At 47.6% G+C, this 25,872-nt stretch overlaps 1 protein-coding gene across 3 annotated transcripts in view; it reads left to right on the forward strand.

Annotated features, from left to right (window-relative positions):
- klf12b (Kruppel like factor 12b) overlaps nucleotides 1-25,872 on the forward strand; it is a 46,480-nt gene that overhangs the window by 17,227 nt on the left and 3,381 nt on the right. For all 3 annotated transcript variants that reach the window (XM_056435132.1, XM_056435123.1, XM_056435114.1), the window contains exons 3-4: nucleotides 8,281-8,845; nucleotides 11,620-11,752. In XM_056435132.1, the coding sequence (XP_056291107.1) occupies nucleotides 8,281-8,845; nucleotides 11,620-11,752 (698 nt within the window). The remainder of the gene's footprint in view (nucleotides 1-8,280; nucleotides 8,846-11,619; nucleotides 11,753-25,872) is intronic.

Genomic DNA, 25,872 nt, shown 5'->3' on the forward strand with positions numbered 1-25,872 from the left:
CAAAGAATGAATGTTTTCACAAACAAACGAGGAATTTTTTTTGGTGGAAGGTGCAACATTTGGACATGACAAACAACAATCAACGCAAGGAGGGAGGAGGAGTGGGAGGAAGAGGGAGGAGGAGGAAGAGGAAGGAGCGGGAAGAAGGAGGAGAGAGGAAGGTGGAAGAAGAGGTGGTAGTCCTGGGGGTGACAGTCAGTCAGTCCCGGGGTCCATTGATGAGCCCGACCGCCGTCGGGAAAAAGCTATTGGTGTGGCGGGAGGTCGTGGTCATGATGGACGCAGCCTCCTCCCGAGGGAGGGACTCGAACAGGAGTGTCCAGGGTGGGAGGAGTCGGCGACAATCTTTCTGGCCCGCTTCAGTGGCCTGGAAGTGAACAGGACCTGGAGGGAAGGCAGATTGCAGCCGATAACCCTCTCGGCCGGGCGGATGATGCTCTGCAGCCTGCGCTTGTCTTTGGCTGTGGCTGCAGGGTGCCAGACGGTGATGGAGGAGCAGATGATGGACTCAACGATGGCCGTGTAGAACTGTACCATCATCTTCCCTGGCAGGTTGAATTTCCTCAGCTGCCTCAGGAAGAACATCCTCTGCTGGGCCTTCTTGGAGATGGAGCCGATGTTCAGCTCCCACTTGAGGTCCTGGGAGATGATGGAGCCCAGGAAGCGGTAGGACTCCACAGCGTCGACGGGGGAGTCACACAGGATGAGAGGGGGGGTGGGGCTGCATTCCTCCTGAAATCCACAACCATCTCCACTGTCTTCAGGCGTTGAGCTCCAGGTTGTTCTGGCTGCACCAGGTCACCAGGTGGTCAGTCTCCCACCTGTAGGCGGTCTCGTCCCGCCAGAGATGAGTCCAATGAGGGTGGTGTCATCCGCGAACTTTAGGAGCTTGACGGACTGGTGACTGGAGGTGCAGCTGTTGGTGTACAGGGAGAACAGCAGAGGGAGAGAACACAGCCTTGGGGAACCCGTGCTGGTGGTCCGGGAGCCTGAGACGTGTTTCCCCAGCCTCACGTGCTGCTTCCTGTCGGTCAGGAAGTCTGTGATCCACCTGCAGGTGGAGTCGGGCACGTGCAGCTGGGAGAGCTTGTCCTGCAACAGGGACGGGATGATGTAATTGAAGGCAGAGCTGAAGTCCACAAACAGGATCCTGGCGTAGGTTCCTCGGGAGTCCAGATGCTGGAGGATGTAGTGAAGGGCCATGTTGACTGCATCGTCTGCAGACCTGTTGGCTCTGTAGGCGAACTGCAGGGGTCCAGGAGTGGGTCGGTGATGGTCTTGAGGTGTGACAGGACCAAGCGTTCAAAGGACTTCATGACCACAGAGGTCAGGGCGACGGGCCTGTAGTCATTGAGTCCTGTGATCTTGGGTTTTGGGGACGGGATGATGGTGGAGGCCTTGAAGCAGGCTGGAACGTGGCATGTCTCCAGGAGGTGTTGAAGATGTCGGTGAACACCGGAGACAGCTGGTCCGCACAGTGCTTCAGGGTGGAGGGGAGACGGAGTCCGGGCCCGCTGCTGCGGGGTTCTGCTTTTAAACAGCCTGTTGACTGCTCTCTCCAGGATGACGAGGCGTCGCTGAGTTGATGGAGGGTGCTCCAGAGGTGTGAGCCCCTGATGGGCTGGGGAGGGTGGGCTGATGGTCTGTGGCTTGTTGGTGGGGCTGTGGGGATGGTCTCAGGACTGCTCCATTGTCTTTCAAAGCGGCAGTAGAACTCATTTAGCTCGTCTGCCAGAAGCACATTGTTCATGGAGTGGGGTGATTTGGGCTTGTAGTTGGTGATCTGCCTGAGCCCTCTCCAGACAGAAGCAGAGTCGTTTGCTGAGAGCTGCTGTTGCAGTTTCTCAGAGTACAGTCGTTTAGCATCTCTCACCGCCTTGCTAAACCTGTATTTGGACTCTGTGTACAGGTCCTTGTCCCCACTCCTGAATGCCTGGTCCTTCTGCAGTCTTAGCTTCCTGAGCTCCGCTGTGAACCAGGGTTTGTCGTTGTTATAACTCACCCTGGAGCTGGATGGAATACAGCTGTCCTCACAGAAGCTGATGTAGGAAGTTACAGCCTCTGTGTACTCATCCAGGCTGTTGGTAGCAGTCCTGAAGACATCCCAGTCAGTACAGTCAAAGCACGCCCGTAGATCCTCCAGAGCCTCACTGGTCCACTTCTTGAACTTCCTCACCACAGGTTTGCAGAGCTTTAGTCTCTGCCTGTATGAGGGAATCAGATGAACCATGACGTGGTCAGAGTTTCCCAGTGCAGCTCGAGGACGGCGTGATAGGCCCTGCTGATTGTTGTGTAGCAGTGGTCCAGAATGCTCTTCTCTCTGGTAGGGCATTTAATTAACTGTCTATATTTAGGAGTTCGTGGCTGAGGTTTCCTTTGTTAAAATCCCAGTACAATAACTAAAGAGTCCGGGAAGGTCCGCTCCACACGCCGTATCTGTTCAGCGAGTGTCTGTTGTGCCTCGTTCACGTTCCCCCTGCGCGGCATGTAAACTCCGGCCAGGATGAATGAAGCGAACTCACGTGGGAGTAGAAGGGTTTGCAGTGGATGATAAAGATTCCAGGTCCGGCGAACAGTGCTGTAGAATCACCGTTACGTCGTTGCACCAGCCGTTGTTGAGGTAAAGCAGATTCCTCCACCCTTTTTTACCGGAGAGCTCCGAGACCCGGTCCGCTCGGAACAGCTGGAAGCCAGCGAGCTGGAGCGCAGAGTCTGGTATCGAGCCACTAAGCCATGATTCCGTGAAACACAGAACGGAGGATGAGGAGAAGTCTCTGTCTCCCCACCAGCAGCTGGAGTTCGTCCAGTTTGTTGCACAGTGAGCGGACGTTGGAGAAATATGCCCGGTAGCGCTGTACGAGATCCCGTTTCCGTAGCCGTATAAGCGCTCAACGTTTCCTCTCCGCGGCGTTTCACCACGTGGCGGTGAGCACCTTTACAAAATGTCCAGTAACTCCACAGAAGTTAAAAACGTTGGAAGTAAATCCGCTGGAGTTGTTCCCCTGATATTCAAGAGCTCTTCTCTGGTGAAAGAGCTCTGGGAATCCCAGCAGAAAACAGTATTTAAAACGAAAACAATAAAAAACATCGCGCACCAACACACCGAGGCGACCTTTCGCGGCGCCATCATATGAACGCCATCATATGAACACATATGTGTGTGTGTGTGTGTGAGTGTAGGCTTTTCGGCTCATATATGTGATTGTATCTGTCAAAACGAGAGCAGTGGGCGTTTTTTTGTTTGTTCCATTTGTGCTGGTTGAGATGCGTCTGAGAACCGAACCTGTTTTCACTTTTGTGTAACTCTAGCTCTTTGTTGTTTCGATCTTTTTCCGCACGAGTGTTCTCCTTTTTGCACAGGAGCCGCAAAATGGATTGGCCATTTTTTTTTTTCCAACCGGTTGTCAGTAACAGACTGTATTCCCAACTGTCTTCAATCACTCCTCCACTCAATAACAGAGGCCATGCAATGAAAGAGATAGCTTTAAATAAAATTCAAGTTGGAATTCATCCGTCTCCTGCTCTCTCAGGTGCTAACGCCACGATAGCACATACTCAGTCAGATATTAGGGTTTCCACTTTGAATAAATAACACACATGAACCAACATATTGATCAAATTCATTTGAACACACGTTGTTTGACATTTACTGAAAGACATTTGTTCTATCTACACTGCTCCACAAGCTAACTTTACTGTAAGGGAGTTTCATTTGCGTTAGCTAACAGAACAGCTGTATCCGAGTTATCTTCGGAGTCCTCTTGTGCTAAACCTGTAATCAAATCACAGAGAGACATAAAAGCTTTTATGAAGGCACAATAGAAAAAAAAGATATCTATACATTCAGAAAACCATAGATATTGATGTGTAAACGGTTCTAATTATCATGTTGTATCATGCTAGCCACATGTAGACTACACATGATAGCCTTCTCAGATAGTTGAGATAGCTCTCGGACTATATATATAGATTTTTTTAAACATTTAGGAACCTTTGAATTAGTCTTTTAAAGTAAAATGATTGTACATCTGTCCGCGCTCGCTGGTGGGCAAACTTCTAATTTCTAAATATCCTCACATATCTTTAAAAGTTTCTGATCTTTCTTGTCACTCATTGACGGACATATGGCCTAAAATAACTGATGCATATATGCAATACATTAATATTGTCCTCATTCAGAATTCAATTGCCTTTAACTTTGAACACGGCTCAGCCAATCAGAACACATCTGTTTTTAATAATCACAAAACATTACCGAACAGCATTCAGATTTCACTTGTGGTCGGCACCAATACATTATCTTCAGCTTCCTCTCTTTCCTGTGACTTCTTTCAGACGTAGGCTGAGCCGGCGATACTGCAGAACTAGACACACTCTGAGAGCGCTTACTGAGAAAGACAAGACTTTACACAGAGATCAGCCTCAATGGATCTAATGACTTCAAAGCCTCGAGGCAGTATTGCTCCAGGCGGTCCGTGACACTCACATCCTACACAGAGATGCAAACACAGAGCGATCCCGTGCAAAGGCAGCTGGGTGATAGCCTGAGGGTCTGTCAAGTAGGGCTGCATGGAGTTGATGTGGGAGTTGATGCAAGAGAAGCACTGAGGACATCTGACAACACAAACATGCAGATTACAAATCAAGTGATTTTTCATTTGAAAGGTAAAGCCGTGGAGCAGCAAGATAATCAAATGGGATATTCATATGCTCGGATAAAAACTTAGATAGCCCAAGGGAGGGGTCTTTTGGTCGAAAGAGACGAAAGTGAGTGCCTTGTTAGCCGAATCTTTACAGTACATGTTATATAACCGCAGTGTCCAGGGTTTGATTCTGTCCATGGGACCTTTCTAGCGCGTCATGCTGCTCCCCCCCCCCTCCCATTTCTACATTGTCTTCCCCCAAATAAGAGAGAAAATACCAAAAAAAGAGAGAGAGAGACTCGACTAAACTAGACGTGAAAGACCCTTTCTAAAGCAGTGTTAGGCTTGTCTGTTTTGGGCTATTGTAGAAACACGGCTCTGTGAAGAGGATCTGCTTCGAATGCAGATGTAAACAGCTCTCTCTAAGGTCACGAAAACACAACACTCTTTATTTTCAGCCAATAGTTTCCCCATAATGCTTTACACAGTTCCTTTAAATGCTGGTACGCTTCTCAAAAATGCAAAAGAGAGGAGCATAAGTTAAGTGTTCAAAACTCATGCTGACGAGGGTCAGCTGAGACTGAAATGCGTGTATTGCTGAGCTTGTGAATATTACATACATACAGCAACAATGAGCACAACTCATTATTTCTCCGCAAACTCAGAGTCACATGATTCTCCACCCATCAGAGTGATAACGTAACAATCACCTCAGGAGTATATTAGCATTATGAGTGGGCGAAACAACTCCACAGCCGAAATTTGCAACTCGAATATTGAGTATAATAAAGAAGAGCTTGCATCAGCTGATTGGCATCATCTACTTCCTCCCTGCTTCACCATCCGTGGCTCGTTCATTAGCTCCACGGCTCCAGCAGCCTCCTCCACCTCTGCCTGCAAAGCTTTTAGGATAAAATTACTACGAATTCTATATTGTTGACCTTGCCATCTAATCATGTATGTGGCTTTATAAAAAGAGGTTAGGTCTCCCAGAATAATTATCATAAAAAATGTTTACGTCAACAATAACTATTGAACTATGAATAGTAAAGTATTTTGAAGGAATTGTACTACGAACGGTTTCTACAAAAGAAGCATGATGATTTCAGCTAGTCCCATTTGTCAGGCTTGTGCCATCCAGTGTTTTTAGAAATACCTTTAAAAAATATGTAGATATTACACAGAAATAGTAAGTATTTCACAATCTTTTCCTAAACCTAACTAAGTAGTTCACGAAGTAGTTCACCGTCTTTTCCTGAACCTAAGTAAGTAGTTCACGATCTTTTCCTAAACCTAACTCAGTAGTTCACGATCTTTTCCTAAACTTAACTAATAGTTCACGATCTTTTTCTAAACCTAACTGAGTAGTTCACGATCTTTTCCTAAACCTAACTAAGTAGTTCACGATCTTTACCTAAACTTAACTAAGTAGTTCACGATCTTTACCTAAACTTAACTAAGTAGTTCATAATCTTTTCCTAAACCTAACTAAGTAGTTCACGATCTTTTCCTGAACCTAACGAAGTAGTTCACGATCTTTTCCTAAACCTAACTGAGGAGTTCACAATCTTTTCCTAAACCTAACTAAGTAGTTCACAATCTTTTCCTAAACCTAACTAAGTAGTTCACGATCTTTTCCTAAACCTAACTGTTGCCAAAACCCAGGTGATTTGTTTCCAGTGAAGATGGAAGACGGAGTTTATTTTGAAAAGGCCGTATGCACTTTAACGAGCTGAAGTACGAGTCTTTCGTAGGATAACACGAGAAAAATAAGGATTCACTTTTAGTACGTAAAAAAAGTCATACATTATATATATATATATATCCCAATTAGAATGACCCCCCCACCCCATGCATTCCCCTAAATAAAGAAAAAAATATATCGAACACAAAGTGACGTAAGAACAAAGTAAATTGCTTGGTGGGTGGTATTATGAAGCAGTCCATAATGGGCTGTGACCCCTGACCTTGACTCCACTGGCCCTGAGCTGAACCCTACAGGCCACATGTCATGTGGTCGGGTTTGTTTTACAACTGAGGAGAAGCACTTCTTGATTCATGGGGTCATAACACGGACTGTAGGCCGAAAACAAGTATACAAGTCTGGAGTAAAAATAGCAGGCTACTACATAAAAGAACACACACACACACACACACACCACTGAGAAGAATCCGTAATTCACCACACATCCACTCTCAGCCAGCATTACATCAGGGGAAAGAAATGTCAGTCTCCAAAACAAAAGTGAGGATGAGAATCCACAGTACAGATGTTTTTTTTATATCTGCGGCAGCTGCGACTGGAGCACGAGTTTTTTTAAGTTTCCCCTCTGCTCTAATGAGCTTTCCCCCCCCTGTATGATTCGTAAAAAGAAAATCTGGGATGTACTCGCTCCCCGTTGGGCCAAATGTGACTCAGCCCTCTGAAAGGCCCCGGCGCGAGGATCAACACCAAATAGTCGAGCGCAGCGAGATTACGACGCAACGCAGAACGAGGAACACGTGTCGAGCAGAGAAGTGAGTGGAGACGTCTCTGTTTAGAGCGTGCTGCACACCTCTCTGTGCACACTGGTGGTTTAATTACAAAAAAGGCCTACAGAGACTTCAAGTAGCTCGTAATGATGCCATGAGACCGAGATGGAGTGTGTGCTGAGTTAAGACTTTCCAAGCTGTTTTCAGAAATCGTATGTATAAATTTGTCTGCCGGGTTAATGACTCAGAAAATGAAGTCATCCTGGTTTCATCAAACATAAAGTTTAGTTCTCGGCGCTACCGGACCCAGCTGCACTGTCTAGTCATAAAGCCTTCATAGGTCTATGTATTTTACTTGTGATTATGTATGTATTTGATTCTATTTAATGTTTTGTACTATCTGGACCTTGAGTTTGAAATAAAAGTTTGAGTAAATGTTTGAGTAAAAGTTTGAGTAAATCCCCTCACCAGCTCACCCCAAGTAAACAGGTTCCCTGGAAGTTGTGCGGGCCGGCGGTGCGCTTGAGTTACAGTCTGCTCCGGTATTAAGTGAAAGATGTGTCGAGGGATTCGCTGAGCCACCAGCGTTTGGCCTTAGAAGGCCCATCACTGAGAGAGAGAGAGAGAGAGAGAGAGAGGGGGGGGGGGGGTAACGACGGTCAGGAAATTGAGCCCATATGAATGTTTTTCCACCGTCACAAAGGAGATTTAGGAGAGATATGGGGAGGGGGGGGGGGGGCAAGAGAGCTGCTTTTCTGTGGGAGTGATGGAAAACAGGGGGAAGAAAGTGAAAGAGAGAGAGAGAGAGAGGGCCCACGCCGAGAGAAGAGGAGGCAAATGTGAGAGACACTATCTGCTCCTGCGGTTCATCCGTGTCTGACATCATGCTCACCAGCGAGGAGCCGAACGCTTGAGTGAGCAGGAGGAAGTGAGCTGCTCCTGCTCCCAGTACCTGTCACCGCGGCGACGCTCTCCGTCTCCGCTGCCGCCGAATTCCTCCACGAGTTCTGGCCCGAACCGATCGGAGAGGGAGGTGGTCAGTGTCACGCCACGAGTGCGTTAATCGTTGACGGAGGGTTGTCCAGATTCCCTTCTTGCTGTTTGTGAGTGTGTGTGTGTGTGTGTGTGTGTGGAACTAACGCCCGTGCTTCCTGTGCTCCCGCAGTCACCCAAAGTGCGGCCGTACTCTGCGATGGACGGCGTGCCCTTCTTCCTGAGCAGAGTCAAGGCGGAGCCCCCGGAGGACCTGCTCGCCCACGACCTTCACTTCCACGCGCAGACGGAGCCCGTGGACCTGTCCATCAACAAGCCCCGCCCCTCCTCTCTGTCCACCACCCCGAGCGCCGCCTCGGCGTCCTCCCCGCTCCGCTACGCCTTCTCGCCGTCGTCCTTATCGTCGTCGTCCTCCTCCTCCTCTTCGTCCTCCTCGTCCTCGCCGTCGGTCATCACCTCGGCGGCGGCGGTGCTCACGCCGGGCCCCCCGGCGGCCCCCGGGGGCGGCGGGATGAGGGGTCAGCCGTATTTGCACATCCTGCACTCCGTGGCCCCGCCCCCGTCCGGCCCCCTGAGCCTGCACGGGGCGGCGGGCAAGCTGGGCGTCCACGTGCACCGCATCCCGGTGGTGGTGCAGTCGCTGCCCCTCATGTACACCGCCGCCATGCGATCGCCGTCCAGCCTCAACAACGCCATCATGCTACCTCTGCTGGACGAGGTGAAGAGCCAGGGCAAAGGTGAGGGAGGCCGCGCCCCGGAGTCACGCTCGGGCCTTCTGGGGATTTCTATGAAACCTCTTTAATCATTCGGTTGAACGCCATAATGTCAGAGGTGCTCCAGCAACCGCAGGGAAACGATGCATTACGACAGAGACGCGGGATTATATTGGTTTAATATGAGTTTTACATCATGAGTCCAGCTCTCTGAGTGATCTCCAGCTTTATGGACACGTTTGTCAACCTTTTGCAATACAGTTCAGCTGCATTCTTGCTATGAAACGCCCCCGAAAATACATTAAAAAACCTTTTTCAGGGATGGAAAAAAATATATTCCAGCTCAAAAACTAGGGCTGTGCACCCGGGCTTGTAAAGAAGCCGTAATGTGAAGAGTTTTATATTTGTCTGCCCAGACGTCCTCGGTGTGCGTGTGCGTGTGTGTGTGTGTGTGTTTTCTTTTCAAGGAGGTAAAGATGAGGTTTACAGGTTGAAAAGACTCTCCCATCTTTATCCGACAGGTTTTTTCTTTTCTTCTTCTCTTAAATAGCCTCTGGTGCAGGTAACCAGGGCAACACCGGTCGTTGGACTCTCTTTTTTCTTTCCCTCTCTTCGAAACGCAAACATCCGACACAGCATCGAGCGTTACTGTCGACCCGCGCCGGCCCGGCCTTGACCGTGTTATTGGTTTTTCTCTCTGGGTGTGGTTTTTACTGCCAACCACTGGGAGCGAGCCCACAGTAGGTGTTTCTGTCCCGACTCTGAGTACACAGGCCAACTGTTAGATGTATAAAAAAATTTAATAAAGTCACTCCCTGCAGGACAGACACACTCAGAACCCGTGTGTGTGTGTGTGTGTGTGTGTGTGTGTGTGTGTGTGTGTGTGTACTGTACATACAAGCAGAGAACACGTGTCATCTGAGCGTGAAGTCGGCGAGACACCGGGTCGGCCTGGGTGGGATGGTCCCCTTGGGGCGTTCGAGTCTGCTCCCGATGAGAGTAAAAGAGAGAGAGAGAAAGGACGGACAGGAAAAACAAGCCTTGCATAAGAGGGCGTGGATGGATATTGAAGATGGGTGGCACCTACGCAAACACACGCGCTCTCACAAACACACACATTCACAGTCCGACTTCGGCGCTGCCCGCCTCTGTGAGCTCAGAGCGGTGAGGGCGGAGCGGCGTGTTTGAGTGCTGGGTGGCGGTGGTGGACACGGCCATCTTTAATGAGGTCGCAACCAGCAGACTCACAGAACATGCAGATATTTATCGCACTTAATGGGACTTAATGAGATCGGTTTGCAGAGGAATTCCTCACAGTCAAAATCAAATGAAAAAATAAGAGTTGGGGGGGGGGGGGGAATACAAAAAGGAAGGAGAGGTTATCTAAAGCCCGCCCCCGCGCCATGTGAGGTTTAACGTGAGGGTCAAGAGCCCGTCGCGTTCGCCTCGATACAAACAGAACAATCACGTGTCCGCCGAGGCAAGGCTGGATCATGGAGCTTCCAACACGGATACAAAAACACTCTCACACACACACTCACACACACACACACTCCCACTCGCCCACATGCACACACAGGTTTGGCCATCCTCTTGAAGAGAGGGCGGGTACCCTTCCTTTCCTTTCACTGCTGTCTCCCTGTCTCCGGCAGGAGGTTGCCATGGAAACAGGGCCTGACTGGATACAACAGGATAGAAAGAAAGAAATCCGGTGCTCTGCCCACCTCTCCAGCTCTCCTCCTTTGTGTCCCTCGCTCAAAAATTACACCCCCCCCCCGCCACCCACCCCCTCCTCCTTTTTTTTCTTCTTCCCATCACACGATGCATTTCTGACTAATTACAGGTTTTCTATAGGGCAGGCGAGCCTGCGGTGACCACTCTGCGCGTCTTACTCGACAACAGTTAGAACCCCCCACTCCCACACACACACACACACACACACACACACACACACACACACACACACACACACACACACACACACACACACACACACACACACACACACACCTCCAGTAATAACACTGTGTCTGCACCCAACTCCAGACCCTCATTATGGGCCATTATGGCCCCGGTCCCGGCTGAGAGGGCAGAGGAGGTGAAGTCCTGATAGCTTTTATAAAAGCTTACAGTGAAGCGGGGCTGTCGCAGGAGAAAATGGACGCCTGCACATTTTCCATTTGTGTGGAAAACGACAAGAACAGTTCTTCGTAGCATCTTATAGCCATGCAGTCGCAGTTCCCAAATATAATCCAGTGGATTTCCAGCTAATTTAGGAGTCTCCGACATTTTTTTATTTTATTTTCTGACATCCGTGTCTTGAGTTCTCCAGGACGTGCGAGGCCTGTGTCCATGGAGACGGGGGAGGACAGAACGGCCCGCGGGCTCTGGCAGTAAACCCGACGAGTAGTTCAGGGGAGAAGTCGACACAACTTGCAGAGTCGATGCTACTTCGTCAGTCAGCGGCTCCGAGGCGGTTCAGAGCACGCTCAAATGGGGCATTTCTATATTCGATTTCATTTTTTTCAAAAAAATTTTTTGGTCTCCGTGCTAAAGAGGAGAATATCTAATCAGCAGGATGTTTTGTGAAGAAGACGAGGCAGCGAATGGGGAGATTCAGACTTTGCGTGTTTCATATGAGAGTTTTTCATTCCTGCGAATATTAGCCGTCTCTGTCAGTCGCACATGTGAAGTGGCCTTCGTGCACGCCTGCTTTTAAACTCACACACACACACACACACACTCAAAAACACATGTACAGGTGTGCCCGCTGACTCCCGTGTCCTTCGTCCTCGCAGCACACACGAACCACAGGGGCCTGTCGCCGAGGCGGATCAAGAGCGACAGCGACGACGACCTGCCAAACGTGACCTTGGACAGCGTTAATGAGACCGGCTCCACGGCGCTGTCTATAGCCCGCGCCGTACAGGAGTGAGTATCAGAGTGTGTGTGTGTGTGTGTGTGTGTGTGTGTACGGTCTTGATCCTAACGCTCCGTACTGTTGGCAGCCGGTTGGCGAAATGGGAGTTTCAGTTTGGTCTACCGTTACGGCTAACGTTGTTGCATACTTTCCTCCACGCTAACGCTCACACAGTTACATACCTTATATAGTTATTTATTTAAAATAAAACATGGCATCTTGTGGTTACTCACCAACCGCGTATAGAAGACCTACGATAAGAGAGGGTAAAGTGTCACTGCTCAGACAGTCATAGTTATTAGGGGAAACATATTCTCGGAGTACATGTCTAGTCCCCTTTGCATTAGTGATTCTGGGTCTCATAATATAAAGAAAATGTCTAATAAAAAAATAAAACAACTATTTAAAGTAAAAAATCTGTGTGAGAAGGTGAGAGTTGAACATGGGCATTTAGTTAAAGGTCCAGTGTGGAGGATCTAGCGACATCTAGAGGTGAGGTTGCAGATTGCACCCAACTGAACAGCCCTCCGCCCTCCCCCCATCAGGCTCTCTGAGGAGCCAGCGGGTGGTTTGTCCCTTCTGGGCCACCGTAGAAACGATAACAAGTCGATGTAGATGTGAAGCAACCGAAAACATAACGATTCTTAGTTTCAGGTGATTACACACCAATGAAAAGAAAGTTATGGATTCCTTTTATTCCACTTATGCCAGTAAACTCCACCCCCATAATCCCCCCCCCCCCCGCCCATAAAACCCAGAACAGTCCCTGGCCAGACTCAAGTTAATGCCCGCAGGACTCTTATTTAGACTAACCGCGAGGAAAGTATTCCAGGACTCCCCGGAGGATCCCGCTATAATGATGCAGTGACATTAAGCCCCCCCCCCCCCCCCGACCCGGCCCACATTGTGTACAGGGCGCCGCTGCATTGTTTGTTTGTGCGTCGCTGACCGTGTGAACGGCGACAGCGATGAGACTAAAGCGGCTCTTGTGGGGTTTTCTCTGGTCTCAGGGCTTCGCTGGTTTCAGTGGAAGTACGAGTAGAGGTCGCCATGTTCCAGGGAAGACACACACACACACACACAGAGACTCAGAGGAGGTCTCGGGTTTCAGTGCAGCTTATTGAAAGGGACAGGCATGGCCCTGAGTGCCACATGTGGGCATCCGGGTGGTCAGAGGAGAACAGAGGTTGGCAGCCCCCAACCTTCCTCTGCCGAGCTTTCACTACGGAGAGAGATCACCGGCCGGCGCTCCGGCGAGGCCCGGCGCGCTCGACTCTCCGCTCGGTGTGGAAACTTTTGTTCCCATCGTATTTTGGATTATCGCAGAGACTGTATGGCGAACAAACATTTATGACACACAATTATCTATGTTTTTTGAAGCATGGATGCAACAGTCAGAAGTCAAAAAGCTTCAAACAAATACCCTTATGGCGAAGGCGGTGAAGCCGCGTTCACACCAAAAGCGTTGCGAATCTTTGCGAGGGGCGGGGCTTATCTCTGTGGCTTGTCACCGTAAAAAACGTTGTCATTTCCTTCATCCACCACGGAAGAACTAACCACTAGTTCTGCTTCATACTTGTTGAGGACATCACACAAACGTCTGAACATCTAACGCCCTCGTGTTTGGGTTGATAACATTAATATATATATATATATATATATATATATATTCATGACATCACCCGTAGGCTCACGCAGCTCAGTGACAGCAGTTAGATTCGCCAACGGCGGAGCAGCTCAACGCTGATTGGCTTTCGAGTTGCGAATATTCGCCAAAAGTTATATATATAATATGTTGCATCTATCTCAACCACTCGCGTCTGTACGTTGACTTTGCTTTAGGTGTGAACGCATCTTAAGACACTCGTTAGAAAGACGCTAAATACTGACAAATTGCACATCGCAGAACTTCAGCATGGGAAAGCTAACGCGGTGGAACGCAATCTGGATAATCTGATGATGATTTTGATCAAATATGAGACAAAATATTCTTTAAACTGGCTACTTGTGCTACACGTCGTCTCTCAACTCCCGTCTATCTTATCAGACTGTAAACATGAGCGGCCCCTCGGCCCCTCATCCCTCATCCCCTCAGCCCTCATCCCCTCATCCCCTCAGCCCTATCGCGCGAACAAGAAAACCGCAAAAGCCCCCGCCGCACACACATGTTTCTTTTTTCTCTGACTTGCACCGGGGACAGAACAGCTGTTTCCAGGAGAGAAGGCGCGCTGCCATCGTCAACAGCGACACAGACTTTGCATGTTTGTCCGTGAAAAACAAAGGCGGTCTGTAGTCTTATTGAGTTCCACGCCGGTTTTCTTGGCCGCGTCGGGAGGAAGAATGTGCGTTCGGTATTGGCACAACGCGCCGCTCCGTGGGGACATCTGCAGCCGGCGGCCGCGCTCCTCCGAAACGCATCGCTCCATCTTATTTTATCCTCTCTCCCTTTTTGTTCTTCTTCTTTTGCTCTCCAACGCCGCGGCGAGATTTGCTTTGCGTAATTTGGTGTCCACATTTGCACAAGCAGTCACCGGAGGAGAGACGTGGAGAAGGGGGGGGGGCATGAGGATGGGAGTGCCTGCAGCCTCCGATCCAGGTATCCATGTATAAATAAATGAGTGAAAGGGGAGAGTGAGATATGGAGTGTGTGTGTGTGTGCGTGTGTGTGTGTGTGTGTCATGTGCTTCTTGGGCAGCCTCCTCCATATTCATGCGTCTCCCTGGGGACGGGCAGATAGGCTATTGTGGGAGAGCGAGAGTGAAAGAGACAAAGACAGTTAGAGAGGAGAGGGAGAGACGGGGTGTGTGTGTATGTGTGTGTGTGTGTGTGTGTTGTGGTTTAGGGGCTTGTGTAGGAAGGGGTTGTCTCTGCTGGTCCCTGAGGACCTGGGGGCCACGGAGCACAGCAGGTGGAGGGAGGAGAGGGGGAGGGGTGGAGGCAGAGGGGTTGTATCCTCGGACAGGTACAGGAATGCCCAGTGGGCAGTCTTCCAGTGAGCACACACACACACACACACACACACACACTCACTCTCACTCTCTCTGGCCTGTAGAACCGTTGTCGTGACCTTGTTTCCTGTGAGAAGTTTGGAAAAAAAAGAATAAGAAGAAAACCTGTGTATTGTGTTTGCTTTTTGTGGGAAACCCCGTTACAGGGGACACACACAGCGGATAAAGACAAGGGGGGGGGGGGGGGGTTGAAGACACAAGTCGGCTCTGTTCCAGATCGTTCTCAGCTGTACTTCCTGTTTCGCTCGGGGAGACACAAGGTGACGCACTCACGTGGCCGTGATGCCACACAGAGTTCAGGGCGGTGAACTCCCCCCCCCCCTCCCCCCTCCACGCGCTCACATGAGAAGATGCAACCAATCGATTTCTTTCACAAAGCACCACGGTGACGCCTTTAGCCAGAAAAATGTGCTGCCGAAGACATAAAGACGTCTCGTTCCGTAAAATAAACGCACCCCGCTCGCTGCTCTGGTGCTTCTAGTTCTCTACGTTTCTTCTCGTTAAGTCATTCAGCCCAAACAGATTAAAAGACGACCTCTTAGCATAACTTCTCCTCCACGTTGAGAACAAAACCCCTCGCCGCCGCTTTTAAACGCCGCAGTTGAACCAGCGTGAGCACATTGATTTCTGCTATATCCTTACACACACAGTCAGCCTGCTGGGAAAAACATAGCAAGTCAACAGCACAGCAGCATTGTTCAGAAGCAGGATAGCATCGAGGTGCAACTTCTCAACACACAGAGAAGCATGAAAAACCTTCAACTGCAGAGCAACACGTGACATTAGGAATTGACGCTTGCATTCAAGGCTGCAACAAAACATTATTTCTATTGGCGAAGAAATAGTGATAGTTTGGTTGAAAAAACAGTTTCCCAGAATCACAAAACAATGTCTTCAAATTTCTAATTTTATCTGAACAACGATTGAACTGAAAAGGGAAGCCAGTGAAAGTCCCTTAAACCTGCATTCTATCTCCTGACCACCAGGGGGCGACTCCTCTGGTTGTATAGAAGTCTAGTTAGTGACTCTTCTTCTCTCTTGATGTATTCCCTCAGTAAACATTGTAAACATGAGTTTATGTCTCAGTCTCTAGTTTCAAGTCTTCTTCTATACAGCATGATGTCATCATTTAGTACATTATGGTCATTTAGAGTAAAACAGACCATAAAGGGGCGTGGCTACCTTTTGATTGACAGGTCACTGCCCTCGTGTTAGTTTTGGGTCGCCAAAAAATTCTATTCACAGGTACTTAGGTCCACCCTCTCCTGTCACTTCTGACTGCAAAAAACCAAGATGGCAACAACTGAGAGCGGCGGTCCACAAATCAATGGACGCCGCCTTCTTATATCCAGTCTGTGAAATCACAGAATTCCAGTTTACCCGGATACACTTGAATAAATCTCCCATTTGATTCTGTTATATTTTCTCTCACTGGATTCCGGTACTTCTCTGCCGTGACCGGATTGATTTCCTCTCACGCTGAAGCGGATTCTGCACTTTGATTACCTTTCGGTTTTGTTGGCGAGCGCTGGTACCGGCGTGTTCCCGTGAGTAATGAGGACCGTTGATCAGTTGCATGTGTCGCAGTGGGGACTTTCTACAAGCGCCCAAAATGGATTGGACCAGAAATCTGTCACCGAGCTCAGAGGATGGAGCGGCGATGGCGACGGGAATGATCACCGGCGGCGGAGGAATAGTTGTTTTTGCGCGTCAGATTAATTACCGATGAGTCATCGCTTTGTTTCTTTTGTTCTGGAACCTGTTGGACTTCCCAAAATGATATCAGAATCCAGCGGTCACTTCATGGATGAAGTCAGAATGTAAACATCTGCCTCATCTGCTCGATGTCTGAGTGCAGAGTGCTTCCACTGTGCATCCTGTCTCCACACACACACACACACACACTACCAAAAATTCCAGCCCGTTGCATCTGTATGAGTCGAACCGGGCCTCTAGGAAACTACAATGTAAACCCACCCGCGTCGTTATCAGTCGCTCGTGCTCCGGATATTATCAACGCTTTACTTGCGTGAGTTTACTCGCTTGACTATTTGTGGCTTTTTTGCGTGATTCGCTTCATTCGTGCCTTATAGGGGGCGGGGCTTAGATGGGGCGGGGCTTATCTCAGTGGCTTTACTCCGTTGAAACAGTTATCATTTCCTCCATTCATCACGGAGGAACTTGTTGAGGACATCCCAAAAACATCGGAACATGTAACGCCCTCGTGTTTGGGTTCATAAAATTAATATCATATATATATTTGCGAATCTTCGTGAGGGGCGGGGCTTATAGGGGGCGGGGCTTATCTCCATGGCTTGTCTCCGTAAAAAACATTATCATTTCCTTCATCCACCACGGAAGGACTAACCACTAGTTCTGCTTTATACTTGCAAACGTCTGAACATCTAACGCCCTCGTGTTTAGGTTCATAACATTAATATATATATATGTATATACACTACCAAAAAAAAGTTTTCTCGAAATTTTCTTATTTGTCAAAGTAAAGTAGTATTTTTATCCAATGAAGATATAGATAAATTAAAATTAATACAAAACACTTGTGTATGTGTGTTAATGGTAAATGACTATTCTGGTGGAAATGTCTGGTTTTATAGAAATATGGAGTGTGGTGGTGTGTGTTGGTTGTGTGTTCTTATTGTATTGTGTGTTGTTATAGAAGACTAACTAAAAGAACGGAGAAAACTTTTAGAAATTAGAAAAGTAGAAAACAGTTTAAAAAAACAGAAGCTATAAAACTAGCCTTCCTTTGCTGCCTTTTTTTGAGCTTGAAAATTGAAGAAATATTTCAAATTAAAAAAAAAATTATTATTATATTTCTAATATTTTTTAATATTGTTTTTCTATTTCCTGACAATTTAAAAAATGAAAGAATTCATGTTAAACCAAATTGTGTTGTTGGAAAATTGTCCCCAAACTTTTTGTGTATATATATTTGTGCTGTGAAAAATAATGCGTTAACAATCCGAATGTCCCCGGCCGTCCCTTTAATCATGGCCCCAGTATCATGGTGGAGTTAATGGTTGACAAAAAAGAGAAACATGTTCTGTTTAAACATTCTGTTTAGGATGAAGATATATTAATGTTCCATATGGAAGAGAACTGCTAAATAACTGCTGAATTGCAGCACCATTGTTTTTTTTATGAATAAAAAAAGAATGTATAAATGTATATATCCGTCTTTTGTCATAAATCTTTAAGTTCTCACAAAAATATACCGAGAATATCGGTAACATGTGATTAATCATGATTAATCCACAGCAACCTGTGATTAATTTGATTAAAAATTGTAATCGTTTCACAGCCCTAATATATACACATACACTACCGTTCAAAAGTTTGGGGTCACTTAGAAATGTCTTTATTTTTCAAAGAAAAGCACTGTTTTTTCAATAAAGATAACTAATTAATCAAAAATACACTCTATACATTGTTAATGTGGTAAATGACTATTCTAGGTGGAAACGTCTGGTTTCTAATGAAATATCTCCATAGGTGTATAGAGGCCCATTTCCATCAACTATCACTCCAGTGTTCTAATGGTACATTGTGTTTGATAATCGCCTTAGAAGACTAATATCTGATTAGAAAACCCGTGCAATTATGTTAGCACAGCTGAAAACAGTTATGCTGGCGATATAAGCTATACAACTGGCCTTCCTTTGAGCTTGAAGTTTGAAGAACAAAATTAATACTTCAAATATTAATCATTATTTCTAACCTTGTCAATGTCTTGACTACATTTTAAATTCATTTGATAAATAAAAGTGTGATTTTTCATTGAAGACACAAAATTGTCTGGGTGACCCCAAACTTTTGAACGGTCGTGTATATATATATTTATTTATACATGACATCACCCGTAGGCTCACGCAGCTCGGTGACTTTCACCTATACGTCTGAATGACTTCCTCATCCAGCTCCATTAGAGCAGCAGTTAGATTCACCAATGGCGGAGCAGCTCAACGCTGATTGGCTTTCGCACCTCGGCGTCGGGCGAATTTTTCAGCAAAGTTTAAATATTTCTACTTGAGGCGAAAGAGGCACATTGTTGGCGTGAATGCAGCTTCAGAAGAAATGCTTCTAGAGTGTAATGATGTGTCGTATTAAGACTGGAAAAAAAACCAACCTCTTGGCTCGTGTGTCAAACAAACGCAGGACTTTCACTCAGGAGGCCGGTGTTTCGTTCTGTTTAGAAGACGCTCTGATACCAACATTTCGTCCACACGGGCCCAAAATAACTGGAATCGGGCCCCGCTGACTATCCTCTCATTTGGTATCGGGTACCATGATTTCTGTGCACGTCTCTCTGCGTCTCAATGTGTTGCATGTAGTTTGACATGCCGGATGTTTGTGTCCACACGTCTAGAAGAGTCACCGCCACACGGTGAGACAAACAGGTTCTTCATGAAACACTGGGAACCCATCCAAACCCAAACCCATCCTCGCTATCAACCCGTACCCAAAGCAAATGTATCTCCATGGGGACCGGGAAGTCCGATCGGTGCGTCCCTAGTCAGCGTTAGTCCGAGAACGTGTTGGCGTTCGATGCCCGTCCTGCGTGTTCGGATCAGGACATCGGGATAAACTCGTCAAATATTTATATATATATTTTTTTACTTGCAGTTTAGCTTCCGCTTAACAGATATTTAGAGAGAGATTCAGAGAGAGAGAGAGAGAGAGAGAGTCCACTTCATATCTGACCCGTGTGCTCATTTCCTGTATCAGAATCAGAATCAGAATCAGAATCAGAAACAGGTTTATTAGAAGAATGAATGTCAGCAACAAATTTTTTTTTGGAAGGTGATTTTTTTGGTGAAGACACAAAACAAACAACAGCAAAAAGGAGGAGGGGAGGGAGGGAGGGAGGAGGAGGAGAAGGAGGAGGAAGGAAGAGAGGAGGAAGGAGGAAGAGAGAGGAAGAGTAAAGGGTGAGTAGTCCTGGGGTGACAGGGGGGTCGATCGTGACCCAGTCCCGGGCGGAAAAAAAGCCGGGAAATGGTGTTGGTCGTGGTCGGATGGTGGGAGGTCCTCCTCCTCCTCCTCCTCGGTCAGGAGGGAGGGTGTCAGGGTGGGTGGGGTGGGTGGGGGTCTGCCGATCTTTCTGACCTGAACAGAACAGGACCTGGAAGGACCTGGAGAGGCGAGGCGCATCAGCGGCCGGATGCTCTGCAGCCTCCTGCGCTTGCGCTTGTCTTGGCTGCAGGGCAGTTGGCTGGAGGGAGCAGCGGATGATGGAGTGCATGGACTGTAGATGATGGATGTAGAACTGTACCATCATCTTCCCTCTTCCCTGGCCAGTTAATTTCCTCTTTCGCCTCTCTGCTGATGGAGATCTTCTGCTGGGCTGGAGAGATGGAGAGCTCCCAATGAGACTTGAGGAGATGGGAGGGGATGGCACAGCCGGATGAGGGAGGACTCCACCCAGCACACAGGAGAGTCACACAGGCTGGGAGGGCGGGTGGGGCCTGATCTCCACTGTCTTCTCACTGTCCTGTCTGTGGTCTGGTGGTTGAGAGCTCACCCACCAGGTGGTCTCCACTCCCATGAGTCTCTCAGTCCTGGTGGGTGTCATGAAGAGATGAGGGAGTGGAGATGTGTCATCATGAACTTGGAGGCTTGGTGCTTGGTGGAGGTGTGGAGCTGTTTGGGGAGAGGAGAGAGGAGGGGGGAGAACAAGGAGGGGGGGAGAACCGGGGGGGTGGGGCTGTCTGTCCCGTGGCCGGGAGCCTGAGACGTGTTTCCCCAGTCGGTCAGGAAGTCTGTGCTGCTTCAGGTCGTCTGGAGGAGTGCAGCTGGCTTGTCCTGCAACTGGCAGAGGAAAGATGATGGAATGATGGGCAGGATGATGGAATTGAAGGCAGGGTGGGTCCACAAACAGGAGATCTCCAGATGTTGAGATGCATGCTGGAGATGCTGGACTGGCTCTGTGGGGGACTGCTGCACTGTAGGCGACTTGGGGGAGGGGGCGGGCTGCAGGGGTCAGGTCAGATGGGGTGGACAGGAGTGGGTGAGACTCCATGACCACAGTCCTGGGGTCAGAGGTCACCAGAGATCTTGTGGAGTCAGGGGGGTTGGCTGATTGGGATGGGGGAGGCCTGGGAGGGGATGAAGGGGTGGGCGAACACAGGGAGGCTGAATGTGCAGTCTGGCTCAGGGGGATGTCTGGTCAGGTGGGGTGCTGGGAAGAGCTGTCGCGGTTAGTGGCCCTGGTGTTGGAGGGGGAGGGGGGGCTGGCCTGTTGACTGCTCTGCGCTGCTGCTCTCCGGTGCTGAGTCTGATGGATGTGATGAGATGGGGGAGTGGTGAGGTGCTTGTTGGAGGGGCTGGGGGATGGTGGGGGGATGGTGGGGAGCTGGGGGGGGGGAGGGGGTGGCATTTGTCTGGGGCTCATTTCCTGGTCTCATTGTTGTTCATGGTCTGCCAGTCAACTCATGGAACTCTGCTGGGGAAAGCACATTCATCATGGGCTTGATGTTGGTGCTCTGTGACTCTGGCAGCCCCTCAGAGTCCAGTTGCTGAGAGCTGTGCTTGCTGTTTCTCTGAGTACCAGTCTCTTTGCATCTCTCTCCTTGTGCAGTTTCCTGTATTTGGACTCTGTGTACAGGGTCCTGTCCCCTTCCTGTCCCTGGCCCTCCTGCAGTCTTAGCTTCCTGAGCTCCGCTGTGACCAGGGGTTTGTGTTATTATAACTCACCCTGGGAGCTGGATGAACACAGCTGTCCTCACAGCTGATGATGGAAAGTACAGCCTCTGTGTACTCATCCAGGCTGTTGGTTGCAGTCCTGAAGACATCCCAGTCCAGTACAAAAAGCAAAGCCCGATCCTCCTCCTCCAGAGCACTGATCCACTTGAACTTCTTCCACACCACAGGTTTGCAGCTTTAGTCTCTGCCTGTATGAGGATCAGAATGAACCATGGTCGTCAGGTCAGTCCAGTGCAGTGCGAGGGACGGACGCGTGATAGGCCCCTGTTGATTGTTGTGTAGCAGTCAGGATCTTCTCTCTGGTCTCTGGTTTAATATTTACTTAATATTTAGGAGTTCGTAGAGTGGCTGGTTAAAATTTTTAAAAAAAACTAAAAATAACCGGAGGACCGCTCCGGAGCGCTCGCTTCCACCGTGTCTGTTCTGCGTTTGTCTGTTGTGCCTGTTCGCGGCATGTAAACTCGCATGTAAACTCCGATGAAAACGTGAAACGAAGAACGGAAGGGTTTGGGAAGGGATTAAGATTTCCAGATCGGCATCCAGTGCTGGTCATCATCACAGCACTGTAGTTTGCACCAGTTGTTGAGGTAAAAGCGATTCCTCCCACCTTTTTTTTCTTTTTTTACGGAGAGCAGCCCGGCGCGAACAACTGGAAGCCAGCGAGCAGCGGTAAGCTGGCAGAGAGCCACTCGAGCCACTAAGCCAGAATTCGAATGAGGAGAAGGAGGATGAGGAGAAGTCTCTGTCTCCCCACCAGCAGCAGTTTCAGTGAGTTGTTGCACAGTGAAACCAGTTTGTTGGAGATGACGAGCCTTGGGGCCGCAGACGAGATCGTGTTTCAGCGCTCCCGAACCGCCCCCGTCCACCCTTCCCGTCACGTGAGTTCACCTTTGGTGTGAACACACCAAAACATGTATACAGAAGTTAAAAAAAAAAGAAAAAAATTAAAATCGTTTCCCTGAAATTCCTGAGCTCTTCTTCTTCTTCTTCCTCTGAAATCCAGAATGAAGCAGAGAAACAAAAAAAAAACAAAAAAAACAACGAAAACAACAAAACCAACACACACCATCACATTCATCAGATAATAAAACATATTATAGAGCTTCAGATTGGCAGTACAGATTGGCAGTACGCAGTCGTAGAGGAACCTATTGTTATTGTAAGGATTATTATTATTTTTTTTTTGTGTGTGTTCAAAGTCGTCTGCCCGCCCGCACCCAGCGCCAGCAGATTGAAATTTCCACATGCACATGGTGAAATTTTTTTTTTTTATTATTGAGTTTTGTGTGTAAAAAAAATGTGTCAAAAAATGCCCCAATAAAACTTTTTTTTTTTTTTTTTTTTTCTTTCCGATAGTCCGATGATTGATTGTCCACAGGTCAGAATTGACCTGCTCTAAAAAACCTGCTCTACAAAAAGCCTCTCCAGCCCCCTTCTCCGCCTTGAATTTTTTTTTTTAATTTTTTTTTTTTTTTGTTTAACTTTTTTTACTTTCTCATAAATCATACACAACTGCTCATTATCACAATTATCCATCGTTCATTGAATCAGATTGTTGATTGATGATATGTTGTTAAGATATAGATAAGTATGAAATGAATGAACACCAATGGGGTGACACAAAGAACAGACCAATAATAAACTACTATCCTTGGACTATCCTCACTATCCTCACACTACATTTTTAACCCACTTAATTTTTTTCTACGTTTTTTTTAACCTTTATACGTTTGATATTTAGCTTTAATCCTTTTCAATTTTTTTTTTTTTTTTTTTGTTTTTTTTTTGTTTTTTACCTTTTTTTAACTCCTCCTAACCAAACCGGCCTATGGTCTTGAGACCTTTGTCTGTCTTGAGACTTTTGTTGGCATTTAATATAAAATTTTGTAAATTTGTAATAAAAAAAAAAAATATTTCAACCGGCAAACGTTATTGTTGTTGTATCCATATGAATGGAATCTGCTATATATTTCATACATATATTTCTCTGTCATGATGACTCACATCTGATATATACATACCGAAGACATTTTCCCATATGCTAGACTGGCAGTACGCAGTACAGATTGGCAGTACGCCAAGAGCAACAGGTGATCTGTATGTGTGTGTGTGTGTGAGAGTTTTCTTTTCTCTAATTCTGTGTATTTGTGGAGGCCCGCGCGTGCATGAGCGCGCATCTCGATCGCGTGCGTGCACATTCTGAGTCGGCATTTTGACGAATCGTTTCGGTGGGAGAAGAAGTGGGTTGTGTGCGTGTGTGTGTGTATGTGTGGGGACGGACGGTTCACTGAAGGCCTGTCTGCCCCCCCCCTCTTTCAAACCGGAGCCGTAGCCCCGCCCCCCTGCAGCCTCCTACTTCTTCTCTCAAGCCCAACGCCAGACTGTGACACCACGTCACTCCTCCCGGAAGTCTCTGCGCCGCTGCTCTTTCTCCTTTGGTGCGTGCGCGTTTATCGGCGTGTGAAAGGACAACACCATCTACCACAACCCTATCTATACCGTCTTCTTTTTTGTTGTTGCTTCCTTCCGCTTGTGTGTGTGTGTGGGTGCGCGCGCGCGTGTTCAACGTTATATTCAGAGGAGTGAGGCGACACATTTAAGATGCGCCTCAGATATGACGCACACACACGTGCGCTACACTGCAAATATGGACTCATAAAGTGCAAGTCTGGCGTGCAAAAAAAAAGTGCACGCGCGCGCACACTTTTCTACGAGAGGGGTGTTCACAGTTGGAAGCGACTCGTTTGCACAACCCACGGAGATATCGACCGGTTAATGGAGAGGAGACGTATCGATGACAGGAATAACTCCGTCATTACCCGCGTTGAGATCATAAAAACACCTCTTCACCTCTTCCGGTCATGGTTGATGAAGACGCAGGACGCTAGCCTCCTTACCCCGTCGGCTCCCTGCGGGTCAGGCGGTGCTGCACTGCCACCTCGTGGCGGAGTGTATGTACCACAGGGAACGACGAACGCGCTTGTCTTCCGACCCAAAAAAAGAACCCCTTTTTTGTTCTTATAGTTCTGAACTTATTCATTATTATGTTTACAATAAATGCAGTATCACTATTGTCCTCAGCCGCGTTCACACCAACAACTTTACTCGCGTGAAAGTTTACTCGCTTGACCGTTTGCTGCGTTCACACCAAAAGCGTTGCGAATCTTCGCGAGGGGCGGGGCTTAGAGGGGCGGGGCTTATCTCCGTGGCTTGTCTCCGTAAAAAACTATCATTTCCTTCATCCACCACGGAAGGACAAACCACTTTATACACTTTATACTTACAAACGTCTGAACATCTAACGCCCTCGTGTTTGGGTTCATAACATTAATATATATATATATATTAGGGCTGTCAATCGATTTAAAAAAATTCACTAATTAATCGCACATTTTGAAATTCATTAATCGCGATTAATCGTGATTAAAAGTTTTTTTCTTCTTCTTTTTAAAGACAAAACTTCACACAGAGCTGTGTTTCAAAGAGGCTCCTACCTATAAAGTGCCAGCGAGGTATTTAATATTGTGGATGATAAATTGTTTCTTCAGTGAAACATCCAGATTAGTAAAAAAAAAGAAGTACATTTGAGACCCCATTGGTCCTGTCATCTTTAACATTGGACAGCACCAGAACCAGTGGCCTTGATAAACTGACTGACATTCACATATGTCCTGTTCACCCTCTGGAGGCTGGGCTCATGTTCTCCATTCTACAAAAAAATGTAAATTCACCTTTTAAAGGCGTTTGCATGTGACACACCCCCACGTGTTATCCATCAAACATTCCAGAACAATCTCAGCTCTCTATATGAGGCACATTGTCCTCGCGCCGTGTTCTCTGTCCTCTGACTGACAGGCTGCTATAGAGCCTCCCCTGTGAGGTGGGAGGTCCTTTGTGATTTACTGAGTGTTCATTGGTTGTTTTTTTCGCAAAATGTTGACAGACAAACGGATTGACAAATCACGTTGAAGGTTTCGTGTGTCGAGTTCTTTCCGCGCCGCGTCACCCGACACGTCGCCCCTCCGTTCCTCTGTGTATCAGAGGGGGAGACGGGAGGAAGGAGGAGCAGGAGGAAACCCGACTGATTCATCCACGAGTTAAACTGATTTCTGCTCCTTATTTTCGCGGAGAAATAATTGTTTTAAAAACGGAAACAGTGTTAAACCGTACTGCCGCGGTTTGACACTCAGAGGAGTGTAAAAACTTCAAGGCACACCGGAAGTAAACAAAGTTGCGTTAATTGCGTTAAAATATTTTAGTGCGTTAACGCGGCCAAATTAATCGCATAGATTAACGCGTTAACGCTGACAGCCCTAATATATATTAATGTTATGAACCCAAACACGAGATATATATATATATATATATAGTTGTGTGTGCCTACGGGTGATGTTGTGTAT

This window comes from Pseudoliparis swirei, chromosome 2 (genome assembly GCF_029220125.1).
Source record: "Pseudoliparis swirei isolate HS2019 ecotype Mariana Trench chromosome 2, NWPU_hadal_v1, whole genome shotgun sequence".
NCBI classification, from domain to species: domain Eukaryota; kingdom Metazoa; phylum Chordata; class Actinopteri; order Perciformes; family Liparidae; genus Pseudoliparis; species Pseudoliparis swirei.